Genomic DNA, 15,899 nt, shown 5'->3' with positions numbered 1-15,899 from the left:
AGGAGTTGCTGATTAGCAGCGCACTTTCGTGCGATGCTGATCAACACTCAGCGGCGATAGGGTGCGGAAAATAGAAAAAAAAAAATTTGGGAAAAAAATTTTTTTTTTTACTACATTCTGAACATCCCTGTAGTGGCTGATACGTGTATTACACTTATCAGCCGCTAGGGGGCAGCAGAGCGCAAGATCCGAAAAAAGACGACGCTGGAGCCGGAAAAATACGAAAAAAGACGACGCTGGAGCCGAAAAAAGCCGATCGGGACTCACAGAAGAAGCCGAAGACCCAACAAGATGAAGAGGACGCCGATCAGGACCCCGGGACAGGTGAGTAATGTACAAATACCTGCTCTGGACCCCTCAGCTACCTAGCTGAGGGGTCCGGAGCAGGTATTTATTACTTGTGGGGACTTAGATCGCCGTGAACGGCCAGCCGGCCGTTCTCGGCGATCGGGACGGTGGTACCGTGACCACCATTGCTTTTTACAGTAATGGCGGTTGGTGCCGTCCTCGGACAGCACCGACCGCCATTTTTTTCCGGGTCATCGGGCCACCGATGGCCCGGAAAGGTTCCGATCGCCGATATGGGCTTATCAGCCAATAGCGGCGATCGTCGGCATGGGGGGGGGGTTAACAACCCTCCATGCCGACAGGGAGAGATGGCCTGCTATGTATTATAGCAGGGTATCTCCCCCCGATCGGGACCCGGCCGCGGCGCCTTCTTAAAGGACCCGCGTACCGGTACGTCATGGGTCCTTAAGTGACAGTGATCCATGACGTACCGGTACGACATGGGTCCTTAAGAGGTTAAAGTGTCACTGTTGTGAATTTTTTTTTTGCAGAAATCAATAGTCCAGGCGATTTTAAGAAACTTTGTAATTGGGTTTATTATCCGAAAAATGCATTTTTATCATGAAAAAGCAGTTTGAAGCTCTCCCCCCTGTCTTCATTGTTCTCCTATGGAGAGAGCTAAAGAAAAGACCAAAACAGGACAACAAAGAGTTAATCTACAAATCCCTCACGGGATATCTCCTGTGACAGTCACCAGTGACCTGTCTGAGCTCGGATTACAGCTGTCACCCAGCTCCGTGCCTGTAATCCTCTGTTATCTGCTTTCTGCTGCCGGCTAACTCCCTCCTTCCTCCTCCTCCCCCCTCCCCTCTCCCTAGAACAGACAGGGGACGACTCCTGCAACAAGTCACAATTTTCAGATTTTTCAGAGTGGATGAAAAAGAGGAAGGAGGGGGGGACCTGGGAAAAGGCTTTTTACATGCAGATAATGGCAGATTTGGCTAATAAACCCAATTACAAAGTTTCTTAAAACCGCCTGGACTATTGATTTCTGCAAAAAAAAAAATAAATACGACAGTGACTCTTTGAATATCATCAGAAATCCAGTCATTGTGCTTCTGGATAAACAACACAGGCCTAATATCTCCATGGAAGACGATGCTCCAGCTCATCTAGGTCACATCATTGCTAGAGACTGGGGGACCTCACGTGGAGCGATCTGCACTTTCGGTATAATCTGAATTCTATAGAAAACCTATGGGATCAGCTTAGTGGCCGTGTAGAGGTTTGTAACTCTTTACCCCAAAACACCTGAGGGCCGCCATACAAAAAAAAAAAAGGGATGCCATGTCTCAGCATACAATAAGGCGACTTGTGGTTGTCAAGCTGTAATTCATGCTCAAGGACACGTGACAAGTTATAGAGACAGTGACAGGGCTAGCTCCAGGTTTTTGTGGGCCCTTGGGCGACTGAGCCTCGGCAGGCCCCTCATTGATGCATCCATTATGCATAAACACTTGAGAAACCACTAACATACACAAACACACAATACTGACACAGACACTTAATGCCATACACATAACTGACACACAGCACTAACAGATCCATCTTCTCCCAGTGAGTGGGCTGAACATTAGAACACCGGCCCCTCTCTGAGGCGATGGGGCCCCAGGTAAACCCTGTGCTGGCATTGGCTCTGGACAGTGACACATTGTTGGGGTATACCCACCACTGCGGATGATTTTTGTTTTAATAAATGGTTTGATAAAAGGAAATCACCATAGCTGCTTCTACTTTAACTCCCCATAATATAACACTGGAGTGAGAACTTTTTAGGTTTTGCATAAATTTCACACACAAGCCAAATATCCCTAACTTTGTGCGCATAGTGTTTGCTCAGTTTGGGGCAATTCCCCTCACTTTCTGGTTTGGTGGGGGAGGGCAAGGACAGGATGCTGAGCTGCATAGGCTCTGCATCTCTGTGTACTCACTTGCATTACATATGCCTCCAGGGACAAACTGCAAACCCTAGAGATGTGAGATTTCAGAGGGAGACACAAACTGGGAAAACTGTATACTTATTGCTCATTAGGTCCCAAATAGCCTAAAGAGGACAAAGACTGGAAACCTGGGCAACGAGCTGTCAATGATAGGGAAAGAGAAAGGGGCCAAAAAGCAAAACTTTTGCATTCTCGATCAACTAAATGTTTCAGTTCTAAGAATACCTCTGTAAAGCAAACCTGTCACCAAGTCTGGACCCAGTGTAGCATTCAATCTATTTGCTGCAGGGAGTTCAGGTATTCATGGTGTCCAATTAAGGTTGTGCGTATAACAGACCTAGCGTGGTTGTCTCCCAAACTTCCAACAGCAAAGGCTGGGTCCAGACTTTGTGACAGGTACACCTTAAAAGGGAACCAATCAGCACAATTGTGCCAATATGGTTCCCAGCTGCACAGTATGTATAGATCTACTGTGAAGCTCCCTGAGGCTACCAGCCTGTCAATCATCCTTGCAGAGTGTGCTGACAGACAGAGAGCTGCGACTAGTCACTGGTGGCTCCCGGCCAAAATAACTAGTTGCCGCCCATCTCCCGGCCTTGCGCGCCAGAATAAGACTTCCTTTTCCCTCATGTAAAGCTACCACTGCAGCTGTGGCTGGTAGCCTCGGGGAGCTGCACAGTAGATCTATACTGTGCAGCTGGGAACCATATCGGCACAATCATGCTGATTGGTTGCCTTTAAGCGGTTAATAAAAAGATGGAAAAGTTCAACAATCAGCCGGTTAGACACTTTTCATTAGAGATGAGCGTTCGGTATTTGATTAGCTGGGGCTGCTGAACTTGGATAAAGCTCTAAGGTTGTCTGGAAAACATGGATACAGCCAATGACTATATCCATGATTTCCACATAGCCTTAGGGCTTTATCCAAGTTCAGCAGCCACCGCTAATCAAATGCCGAAAGTTCGAGTTCGGATGGACTCGAGCATGCTCGAGGTTTGCTCATCTCTACTTTTCATCTAATACAAATCTCCAGCTGCTTAAGAAGAGTTTTGGTTTATATTTTTGTACTTGTATATACAATTAGTATATCATCTGTTTCCACTAACCAATGGTCTTAAAATTCAGTCATTGTGTCAGAGTGAGTAGCATCAGTCCTCCCTGTTATACTGTGTCCAGGACCATTCTTTGACGTTGTCAAAGTCTATTGGGTTATGACTCTTTCAGTATAAAGTTTTAATACAGTCTCTTCACCGAGATCCAGTTTGGTTGCTCAACAGCATAAACTGCCATGCCGGAAGGAACCAAAGCAATATGTGAGTATTCTGACAGATGTGATGCTGGACCCATTAGATCACAGGACTTCATGGCTTAGGCCTGATCTGTGAACATCTTGTCTTGGAGAAGAACCAAATGGGATGCTAATCAGCAATCAACTGACTTCCGGAAGATTTCCTGTAACGTGAGCAATGAAACATCGGAGCAGGTGAATCCCTGAGAAATTCAGAGAGCTGCAAGAGAGAAGGATAAAATATAGGTAAATGTTCACAAGAATCCATAGTGGAAGCTGCAGCAAAAATCTGGCTTTAACCTTAAAAATGGTGAAACTGTAAATTCACATGCAGTAAATTTATTACACAAATTTCTGTGTCTGAAAACCAGTTAAAGAAACAAATATGCTATATGACAATTCACCCTTGGACTATGCCCACACCTAGACCTCACATACAAGACTGCATGAAAAATTTAAGGGTTGTACAGGCTTAGAAAACATGGCTGCTTTCTTCTAGAAAAACACTACTCTTGTCCTCAGTTTGGGTGTGGTTTTGCAGTTCCACTGACATGAATGGAGCTCAGTTTTAATACCACACACAATCTTAAGACGGGTGGCGCTGTTTCTGCAAGAAAGTAGCTGTGCTAATCTTGGACAACCCCTTTAAGTACCATACCTTACTCTATATGAATGTAACATAGAGCCCTATTATAATATTGTAGTCCACTTTACCTGACTAAAAAGGGCTGGGGGAAGCAGCCCAGCGTCTGAGACCTGATGAAGTCCTGAATCTGCATAAACTGTGTGACCAAGACAGCGAGCCGGGATCTGTCAATCTTTGTCATCACCATCTGCAGAATCCAAATGTATTCTATTAAAAGGTACAGCCTAGGCAGAACAGAGTCAAACTCCAACCCTCTCTCCTCACCACCACCTTCTTTCCAACATTTTGGTTTCTCATTGGTAGGCCATGCTTTTAAAAGGAGTTAACCAGTGTTAAAAAAACAGGGCAATTTTCTTCTAGAGACAGCACCACTCTTGTCTCTAGTCTAGATGGCATTTTGCAACTCCGTTTCATTGAAGTGAATGGAGCTTAACAGCAAACCACACCTACCCTGGAGACTGTCATGCTGTCTCTGGAAGAAAGTGGCCAAGTTTTTCTTATACTGGATAAACCCTTTAAAAATGGTATGTGCAGCTCAGTTTAAGTAATGTGAATGGTACAGAGGTGGTGCGTTTTTTTTGTTTTTTTTCCAAAGCAGACTTACAGCATAAGGAATCCCTAATTCCTCACACATCTCCACTGCTATCAGATCTGCTTTCTGTATCCCGATTGACCCGTCCACCAGCAAAAATGTTCTTTTCAGGCTGTAAAATGCAAAAACAATACATTTACATATTGCCGGCCTCCACAGATTCCAGATGAGAACAATGGACTTGTCATCTAGGGCCGCGCACAGCATACTTGCGTCTCTCCTGTATGTAAGATTCCACCATCTCCCCAAAGTCCTCGGGGGCTTTAAACCCATAGCCCGGCATGTCCACCAGGGTGAAGGCTTTTCCCACTTTAAAAAAGTTCATTTTTTTAGTGTGGCCCTTAAAATAAAATTAGAGAAGCTTAGACAAGAAAGAATGCAATATGTAATTTTAATACTAAAAAACAGTGGACACTGACACTAAGTCAGTCTGATCTCTATGAACAGTTACTGACTTTGTTATAAGGGACGTTCAGTAATCAGCCGTAATCTGTAATGGAATCTAGCAGTTCACTTTCCCAACAGTGAAATGAAGTATTACACAGTTCCTATTAAAATCAATGGTCTGTTAGTGTAATGCACAGTTACGCCGGGGCCTTCAGAGAACAAACTGCGCTTGGTTGATGCTCTCCTCTTTGGATTATATATATGAAACTCCATCTATCAATCCACATATACTCTAACACAGTATAACACACACACACAATCTTTTTGGATACACAGATGCAGTGCAGTGCAGAACACGCTGTCTGTTTCTCACTGTCAGTTTATTTTTGCTATTACAGCCATGCCTGTTCTGGAAACTATTTGCACTGCAACTGTGACTATGTAGTCCCTATTACTCTCAGCTTCATGTATATTGTACGTGTGTTTAACTCTGTGCAGTGGTATGCAAAGGCTGAGGATCACGTGACCATGCCCTGTAACCATGGTTCCTCCAATGGCCGTCGAGCTTTGGCCAGGAGTACCATGTGACTTCCACCTTCAGGAGACAAGTTGTGTGTTTGTGTCTCTCTTCACCTTCAGAAGAGTGGACCTGGTGCTCTGCTGTAACAGATCCTGGCTGTCCGTCTGCTCAAGTGCCTGGAGTATCCTCTCATCTGGGTGTCGTTCCTGTTATTCATCTCCTCATCAAGTCAAGATTCATGCCGCAAGTACTCTAAATCCACCCATCATCTCTATTCTTCTCTCATTACTACTCCCATCATCCAGCACGTTTCTCCTCCGCCTATGCAGCACCACCTTAGCTCTGTCTATATAAGTCTGCTATATACCCGGTTGCATCCGTAAGAGACTGTTGCTACCAGTTACCTCAGTTACAATAAAAGTGTAACCACCGCTGTTACTGAACCCTGGCATTGGTGTCCGTTTACTGGTGCCCTGACTAGGTACAGCGAAGAATCGCATGCCCAGTAGCAATTCTACCGCAGTATCCGCAGACCGATCCCTCAGCTGTGCCACCCTCAGGCCCTGTACTGTGACAAGCCTATACCCTGCGGCTGCCACGGTTCCTGCCCGCTCTCAACACCTGCACTGCGATGTGACCCTCACGGGTCAGGGCATCGCACAGACTCACCGGGGTCTTGGACACTCTGACTTCAATTCCTGGAACCAGAGCAAACAGGGCTTTGATCAGCGAGGATTTCCCGACATTACTCCTCCCTATGAAACAGACCTGTAAAAACACATGTAGTTGATATGACACAAAAGTCATTGATTGGCTGAGAGGGCTGTCACTGCTGAGATAAATCCATCGTGGAGGTAGCAATGGGGGGACCCAAAGTTGCGGCAGGGCAGGATGACCCCGGGGAGCAGGGTTATGCAAGAATAGGATGTCTACTATTTTCTATGCGGCCTCAGCACTTTATCAAAAAGTTTAAATGGCCGGAGTACCCTTTTTAACCTGAATAAGGCCACACTGCAAAGTTAGGTGACCTGGGATCACAGTGCAAGGAGAAAAACAACGTTGCTAAAGAAAACTATGGGAATTGTATTACTGAGCAACCAAGGAATAGAACAAGGAACAAATACAGAACTTAGACCCCCAAACAGGTAGGTAACAATGCGAAGTGCCTCTCCAGCATTTTTAATCTATTTGATGCCGGGATGCCCCTTTAATTCTTTGTATTCTCAGTTCTGCATAAAGGGGTCTGCTTGCATGGAATAGTTGGAAGCAGTAGGTGAGGAAGAGATTATATACCAGGGATTACGCTGCTGTAATAAAGCAGGCTTGCAATCTGAGAGACTGGAAGACCAACGCCTGCAGCTCCATAAGACGGGATGAGTCTAGAGGAATAGCTATTGTACTTATAGAAGACTTCCCACATTGACTGCAAGTGATGTGAGGAATCCTCTTTAGCAGTGTCTGACCTCAGGTTGCTGCAGGTCCGGTGTGTGATCCGTCCTCACAGCTGATGTATAGTAATCAATCACATGTTTTCCGGACGGTCTAAACCATCTTTCAGCCTCAGCTATTTTCTCTACGGTGGGATCAAAGAGTCTAAAGTCAGTCTTGTCAATGTCAGGGCTAAGTAACTTCTCCAGTTCCTTCACGGGAAAGATGATACTATTACGTTTCTTCTCCTGCAGCTTCATCACTTCCTGGATAGAAGCTAAACTTGCGGCGTTCCTGTGTAGCCACCATACTGGAAGACATGTGCGAAGTAGATGACTGGTGCCAACTATGGTCCTCATCTCATCAGGATGTAGTCTGAAATAAAAGAAAACTGATTCAGGGAAGGAGTCTCCATTTCATGTCTTACTAAACTCTTATTAGTCATGACAACTGTATTGATTTCTAATGGTGGAGAGGAAAGCTTTCTGCAGACAGTCTAGTATTGTACTATCTCACATAGAGAGTGAATGAACCTGCACTTGGGGGTCATGATGGGACCCCTGTTTTAGTGACTGTTGTCTGTCCCAAGAGTAAGATCCCCATGAATCATATACTTATTCCTTATCCTGTATATAGGGGATATATTTTAAAAGGGTAATCCCAAAATCAAAAGTCATCACAGGATAGTGGGTAACAAGCTGATCTGTGGGGGTCCAACTGCTGGGACCCCTAGTGACCCCAATAATGGAGGAAATTGTCTTATGAGTGAATGGGGCGCAGTGCACATGTATGGCCAGTGCTCCATTCATTCTTTATGAGGTTTGTAAACATAGTTCCATTTATTCGAGGGTGAATTTTTCTCCATTCTTGGCACTGACTGGGAAAATATTGGTCAGACTCTTACCAATCATTCGTTAATCATTATTGTGAGGACTTGGGATAACATTGGTTGGGAATATAACTTTAAACTGAGGCTATCCCCTTTAAATTGAACACAGATATTATAATCAGATGAGATTTCAGCTGGACTGTCTATCTATTGTCCATATTATGTCTATAGTGACTCTTGACTCTTCCCCAAGGATCGGCCATGTTGGATTTCAACTGCTCGGTCCTTTTTGTCCTCTCTGACATTTGTAGGACCAACTAAAAGGTGCAGTATGACATATCCTGGACGGTTATGTAAAAGAATATACAATGTATATGTAAGGATACACAACCAATAGCATGAAAGGCTGAAATAATAACACAAAGTCCCTTTAAGTTACTCTTGGCTCAGTCTTCTATTCATCATAATGGACTTTCCTACAGGAAAATCAGTAATGGATTATCAGACATAATGAATAGATGGCAGATTAAAGGAACAATGCAATAATTAAAGGGAGACAAGCAGTAGTCCATAACAACCAATCACATTAGTGCTTTTATTTTACAAAGCTCGCCATTGATTGGTTGTCATGGGAAATGAAAGCTGTATTTTCATTGGTTTATAAGTATGCCATGTGACTTAGAACCCTAAATGCAGTGCCATCTCCATGGTAACAGTGCACCATGTGGTCCATACAGAGGCTGACATTCCCCTACATCTCCAAGGTAAAAATCATGTAACTTATTTGCCGCTTTATAACGCCTTGCTCTTCCTCATATAAACCCGTAGATGTGACTCACAGGTTTTCTTGCCTCTTCGAAGCGTGTCCCAAATCTACAGTATCAGGTCATATTGCTATTGCTTCCATTAAGTAATAAAGTTATTCCAAACGATCATGAGACCTCCGCTACACGCGGTTGCGCTCAAAGCCTCGATTTACAGCCTCGATTTTTTTTTACCCAATCAATAATCACTTAGCAGCTTGCCTCTGCTCATTGGCTGCCTGCAAGCAGAAGGTGACATATACCTATATCTATCCAATCCAGTCACAGCGAAATGAACACTAGAGCGCCCAAATAGGTAACACTACTCCATTATATGCACCATGTGAATTCATTTTGGCTTAACCTCAATGTTAATTAGTCTCCGTAAACATGGCTACTCGCCTCCCAAAATGCGGATATTGTTGTAGTTTATTTGACAGGTGTTTTTGCCTTGTGACAGTGGAGCGGGTAATGTGGACAACGATAATATGCGACTGCTGAGTATGTGAAAGAAGCGTACATTATAATGTTAATGTGTTTTCCCTGAGACCCATTGGCATCACAATGTATGGGGCATTATCGCCCCTGCGAGCCCCTGGGACAAAGGAATATTTTAATGAACAAAAAAAAAAAAAAAAAAAAAATGACTCCTCCCACAGGAAGTATATAAGGAAGCTATAGCGGGACCTCAGCAGTCAAATTATAAAGTAAATAACAAGGGAGGGAGCCTTGTGATGCCAATGGGTCTCAGGAAAAACACATTAACATTATAATGTACGCTTCCCTTACGTCCCATTGGCATCACAATGTATGGGGAATTGGCAAGTAGTATCCCCCATGGGAGGGCTTTCCTGCACAGAAGCATTTAGCACTGACCTAGCAAAGGTCGTACAGGCAGAATGACTGGAACTAAGCCTGTAATGTTTTACAAAAGTAGAATGGGAAGACCATGTAGCTGACTGACAAATCAGATCTAGGGGAACCAGACTGCGTTCCGACCAACTGGTAGCAACAGCCCTGGTGGAACGTGCTTTAGTAAAGTCTGGGCACGGCAGACCCGCAGCAGAATAGGATAGCTTGATGCACTCACAAATGCAACGCGATATGGAGCGTTTAGAAGCCTTCTTTCCCTTGTTCTTTCCATGGAAGAGAACAAAGAGATTCTCCTCCTAAAGTCCTTGACCCTGCGCAGATAAATCTGAAGGGCTCTGGAGACATCTAGCGATGAAAGATCTAAGTCATCCTGATTGGGATCTTCAGGAGAAAAAACAGGTAACACAATAGCCTGATTGATGTCTTCAAACGTAGCACATTTCGGAAGAAATACCGGAAGAAATCTTAAGATCACTCGCTCTTCAGAAAAAAAACTGTATAAGGAGGTTCAGACGCAAGAGCCTGTAACTCCCCTACCCTTTTGGCAGATGTAATGGCTAAAAGAAAAATAGTCTTAAGTGTAAGAAATTTCAAACCAACTTCTTCTAGAGGTTCACAGAGTTGCCTGAGGACTACAGACAGGTCCCAATTCCCAACTGGTTTGATTACACAAGGTCTTAATCTGTTAATAGCTCTTATAAAATTCTTGATTTCCAGAATTTTAAAAAGTCTTCTATTTAGGAAAGCAGAGATAGCAGCAACCTGGACCTTAACTGGATTTAGGAGTTAGACCTCTATCAAACCCATCTTGGAAGAATTTGAGAAGTTGAGAGACCGAGGGAGCTGAGGCGTCGAACTGCTTCTCCGAATAGCATTTTTGAAAAATCTTCCAGATGCGCAGGTATGACTTGTTAGTTGCCTCGCTTCTGGCATGAGATAATGTTTGCAATACCGGTCAGAAAAGACTCCAGTGTCCAAAAGGGTCCCCTCAGTCTCCAGGCAGTCAGGTTGAGGCTCTTCAAATCTTGGCACAGATGAGAGCCCTGGGTCAGTAGATTCTTGATTAGGGGTAACATCCAAAATTACCCCCTGCTCATCGTCATCAGCAGAGTAAACCATGACCTCTTCGGCCAAAAAGGAGTTACCATTATGACTGAAGCTTGGTCCTGCCTGATCTTTACCAAGACCTTCGGAATCATGGCTATTGGCGGAAATACATAAGCCAGTTGAAAAGTCCATGGAATTGACATCGCGGGAACAAAAAGTCCTCAGTTTGGCATTCCCTTTCGATGCCATAAGATCAATCTCCGGGACTCCCCATCTGGATGTCAATTGATTGAATATGTTGCTGGACAGACACAATTCCCCTGGAACTGTCATACCTCTGCTCAGCCGGTCTGCCAGAGTGTTGTGAAGAGCAGATAACCTGGTTATCCTTGACTCTGCCCAAAGGAAAATCTTCTCTACTTCTTCGAGAAGCATCTGTGATCTGGTACCTCTCTGCTTGTTGATGTACAGTATGCCACACAAGCCATATTGTCCGTTCTGATCCTTACAGCTCTCTGGAGAAGGAATGGAGCAAAGTGGAGCAAGGACAGGTAAATGGCTCCGAGTTCCCTTACATTGGAGGGAAGGGCTGCTTTTGTGTCGTTCCAAATGTTGGAGACAGTTCTGTCTTCTAGATGGGCTCCCCAACCCATTCCTGACACATCTGTTGTAATTGCAATCCAATGCGGCTCCTCTATGTCTGCTCCGTGAATGACCTGTCTGTACCATGTTAAGGTCCTTCTGGTTTCTGTAGAAAGAATGTGAACAGCATCCAGGTTCTCTAACCTGCGATTCTAGCCTGTAAGGATCTCGTTTTGGAGGTACCGCATGTGCCAAAGGGCCCAAGGGACAGCCTCCGCTGACGAGGACAGGAGCCCTAAAAACCTCATCAATACTCTCAACGTCACCTGACGTGGAGGAATGAGAAACTGAGCTCCCCTTTGGATACGCATGAGTCTCTGGGGAGTCAAGTACAACTTCATTAGGTTGGAGTCTATTACAAACCCTAACAAAGTCATTACCCTGGATGGAGATGGCTCCGACTTGTCCTCGTTGATTATCAATCCTAGCTAGTGAAGAATATCCAGAACAAAATCCAACTGGGATTTGAGAAGAATCTGAGTCGGAGCCATAATCAACCAGTCGTCCAGGTAGGGCACAACCTTTATGCCCTGGAGACGTAGGATTACCATGATGGACAAAGGGGGCTGAACTTATTCCGAAGGGCAAGACCTTGAACTGTAGGTGTCTTATCACGCCCTTTATCAGTATCGCAATTCTTAGGAATTTCCTGTGCGCTGGAAGAATAGGAATGTGGAGGTAGGCGTGCTGGAGATCTAGCGATACCATGAAATCTCCCCTCTGGAGAATAGATTTTACTGATCTTACCGTCTCCATACGGAACTTTTTCTTTGCCATAAACCTGTTTAGATACCTGAGATCTATAATAAGCCTCCACTTTCCCGATGGCTTGGGAACGAGAAAGACTGGCGAATAGACTCCTTCTGCCTGTTCCGCAAAGGGAACTTCTTCCAGTGCGGCGATGGAGATAAGATGAAGGATCTATCTCTCTAGAATTGGCTGTTTTGCTGGACCTAGAGTGCGGGAAATAAGAAATCTCTGAGGAAAGGCGAGAATAGCTCTGTCCAAATTATCCTTACCTAAAGAAAAAGGGGGCATCAATTTCCCGGACATTAAAGGCTACAATGTAGCGTGCCTTTTCAGACATATATTAGATTGGAAACATAATTCTTGTGTCCACTCTAACACTCCCCTGGATAAACAGTTAGCCGCCCCATGGGATCTTATGGCCATTGTTCATGGCTCACTATCATCTCTACCGCCAGTCATCAAACACTCCCTAACCCTGAGAGACACCATTCTTGCTTGGAAAACTGCACGCTTGAAATATGGTCTGTGAAGTGCTCCAAACATTTCCCCCTTTGGAATGTACCAGACTTCTCTCCTGGGTGTGAAAATTCTATGTTTAGAACATTGAAAACAGCAGGGATATCTGTATTGGGTGACCTCCTGCACCCGGTAGAAAAAAGGTGGTAGACCCTGACTGAGCTAGTCAACCTTCATAAAATCACCCCTACAGGTATTTTACCTTACTCACAGGTTGTATCATACTTCTCTAAGAGACTAGCTAACATATCTTTAGAAGCATCAGAGAATGATTTTGATGCGACGCGCCAAAGACAGACCTTCTGCATGGAATTTGGCAATGCCCACGCTTAACGCGATATTGGGCTGATATTCTTCACATAATACAAAAAAACTCTACTTTACGACAACGCTGACTCCAGTGGAAGTTATCTTTCATGTCACATTGGATGGCGCTGATCCAGAGGAATCATGTAATCACCTCCCAGCAATTATACATATCGTTCTAATGACAGCCAAACTACAATTATTACAAAAGTGGTTATCCAACTCTCCTCCAGAGGTCGCTGATTTCCTAAACTCACTTCGGTCTCTCTTTCATACTGAGAGGCGACTAGCATTACGCAATAAAGAACAATTAACTGGATCACTGTTCCTGTTCCGTAAATGGAAAAAAATTCTTATGCCAATTCTTACCAGTATCTGACCTGAGGGATATTATACTTCCCTTCCGCCAAACAACTTGGTACCTAGAGGGAGACCTAAAAGGCACTCTGGGCCTCCTCAAAATTACATGATTACCTGGATCAGATGATACTAATAATTGCGGTGTATATAACTAATAGTGATAGGCTACTTAGATAGATGGGATGGACTGTGGTAGTATTCCACTACTATTAACATGGTCCCTTAGCATACTATTGGTCATGGGAGACTCCATTATCTCTACCTTTGGATTCTACTAAACAGGAGAAAAATTTTTATTTTTTGTGTGTTTAATTGTTTATTTGTTATGTTCTATATTTTATGTTTAGTCACAGAAATACAGGGCATGTCAACTTTCCATATACATGGATATCGGTAGACACACACGTGCCTTGGTAATATATCTCTGACCACAACTGTACGGTACGGTACGGCCTTCTCTCTTGCTCTTTACTTTTCTGCTTGAAAAACTGCGCTAATAGTCCTTCTTCTATTTTTCCTCCATCTCCTTCCCCTTTTACACACTTACAAGACGTGCATCATAAGTACGGCATTGTTGAACGCCAATTTTCATGTATGATGAAGATATGATATTCATGTGTTTTGAATATTTACACTGACTTTGCAAAATAAAAATACATTTTTCAAAAAAAAATAAAAAATCTCTGAGGAGGAACAGGATTCAAAGAAAGAGCATAACCATCTCTGATAATTTGCAGAACCCAAACATCTTTTATTAATCTTTGCCATGCATGAATGAAAAAAGTTAGGCGGCCACCTACAGGAACACTTCTGGCATTAGAAGTCTGGCTTTTTAGAAGTGTCTTTGGACTGTTTGTTATTTCCTCTTCTGTTATAGTTTGATCCTCTTCCTCGTGTCTGATAACGACCTTTTTCTCTCTGGGGGGACTTACCCCTCCGAAAGGGCTGACAAAACTTAGAAGTCAACGGAAGAGATTTCCCTTTTTTATCTGAAAGGTCTTCCATGAGCTTATCCAGCTCAGGCCCAAACAATCTGCCAGGCTGATATTCCAGATTACACAGCTGAAATTTAGAAGCATTATCACCAAACCAAGGTCTCAGCCAAAGAGCACGCCGACCGGCAGTTGTAAGGGCCATGGTTCTGGAGGCTAGCCTGGTCTCTTGTGAAGCAGCATCACATAAAAAATCAATGGCCATATTCATCTTTTTGAATGACCCAAGGATCTTATCCCTGTCAACACCTGCCTCCAGGTCCTCCTGAACCTTGGCCAACCATCTCCTAAGGCTCCTAGAGACCTCATAGGATGAAATGCTGACTGCCCCTTGGGCAGAAGCAGCAGAATAGGCTCTCTTTAGGGCGATCTCAATTCTCCGGTCCATTGGATCCTTGAGATTGGAACCATCCTCTGCCGGTAGAATCGTACGCTTAGACAGTTTAGCAACAGCTGTGTCTACCTTAGGAGGAGCTATCCAGTCCTTAGACTGGTCCTCCTTAAGAACATAGATGGTTTTAAATTTTTTACTGAGAACAGGAGCCTTCTCAGGTCTCTTCCATTCGGCCTGCAACATGGCCCTGGAAGTTTCGCCCACACTAAAAGCCCTAGGCTTTTTAGAGGTAGAAGCTCCATCTTCTAATTCCTCAGGATGAATCTCTGCTTGTACAGCCTTGAGTAGCTTATTTATTCTATCCATAGGGAAATATCCCTTGACAGTCTCTTTCTCATCAGGGGAAGAAGAAGAATCTGAAGCAGAAGAGGATCCCACCTCGTCAATAATCTTAAATTCTGACCCCTAGGGCAGAAAGACAAAGTATAACTACTAGGAACCAGGAGATGAAAAATTACACTAAAGAGATGATACTCACAGGATGGGAAACAGAAGGAGAGAAGCTACGCTTGGCTCTCTTACTGTGTCTAGAGCAATGGGAGTCCTGGGAGTTTTCTATGGACTTCTGCACAAAGTCCTTCACCCAAATAATAACATCTCTTAGGTTTGGTTCCTCATTATCCTTAGGCCGACAGGATGGGCACAAAACTGCAATATACATATTAGTATAAGAAAATAGATGGACACAAAAAACCTGAGGGTTGTGAAGATCAAGTCGTACTAAATTCATAGCCGTCAGGTAGGAGATTTTCACATTGGCCACAAACCAAATGCCTCCTCTTTGTAGCGTTTTTCCTGCCGGAAGGACTTGTTTCCATAGAAGACATCTGCAAGAATCATGCATATTAAAATACATATCAAGTACAGTTTAACAGACTCCATAAGCTTAGGGAAAAAATTATAGGCTGTAATACCGAAGAACAGCCACTAGATGGCAACAGAAACATAGAATATATGTCTATATGGACTTTACAAGCTGCAATATTAAAACAAGCCACCAGGTGGCAGCAGACACATGGAGACTTACATTGCAGGAAGATGAAAGTGCCGAGAACCAGCACAAGCGTGGATAAACAGCTAAGCTGCAGGAATCAGCACAGGCCACTGCAGCACCAAACGGAATACACTTCAGGGACAGCAAAACGCTTACCAGAGTGGACCACACTGCAGTCAGCCCAGAAATGGGCCTCAGGCACGCCAAATGACGAGCGCCCGCCCCAGCAGCACAGGATTTCCTG

General features: G+C 44.1%; 1 protein-coding gene across 7 annotated transcripts; it reads right to left on the bottom strand.

Annotated features, from left to right (window-relative positions):
* Window positions 1-3,235: 3,235 nt before the first annotated feature.
* GTPBP8 (GTP binding protein 8) lies at window positions 3,236-15,867 on the bottom strand. Of its 7 annotated transcripts, none has more exons than XM_069945660.1 (8): window positions 15,689-15,867; window positions 15,356-15,488; window positions 7,185-7,524; window positions 6,391-6,489; window positions 5,024-5,154; window positions 4,827-4,926; window positions 4,291-4,409; window positions 3,236-3,796 (listed from the first exon to the last, which is right to left on the bottom strand). In XM_069945660.1, exons 3-8 carry the CDS (start codon window positions 7,506-7,508, stop codon window positions 3,718-3,720), a joined length of 852 nt encoding a protein of 283 aa, XP_069801761.1. In that variant the 5' UTR covers window positions 7,509-7,524; window positions 15,356-15,488; window positions 15,689-15,867; the 3' UTR covers window positions 3,236-3,717. The 7 variants fall into 7 exon arrangements, with proteins under 7 accessions (XP_069801761.1, XP_069801764.1, XP_069801763.1 ...); XM_069945663.1 differs by having other exon boundaries at window positions 15,383-15,488; XM_069945662.1 differs by lacking the exon at window positions 15,356-15,488.
* Between the last annotated feature and the right edge of the window lie 32 nt (window positions 15,868-15,899).

The sequence above is a fragment of the Dendropsophus ebraccatus genome, chromosome 11 (genome assembly GCF_027789765.1).
Source record: "Dendropsophus ebraccatus isolate aDenEbr1 chromosome 11, aDenEbr1.pat, whole genome shotgun sequence".
NCBI lineage: Eukaryota > Metazoa > Chordata > Amphibia > Anura > Hylidae > Dendropsophus > Dendropsophus ebraccatus.
Note: the sequence above shows the minus strand (reverse complement) of the source record. Positions and strands in the feature narration are given on the sequence as shown.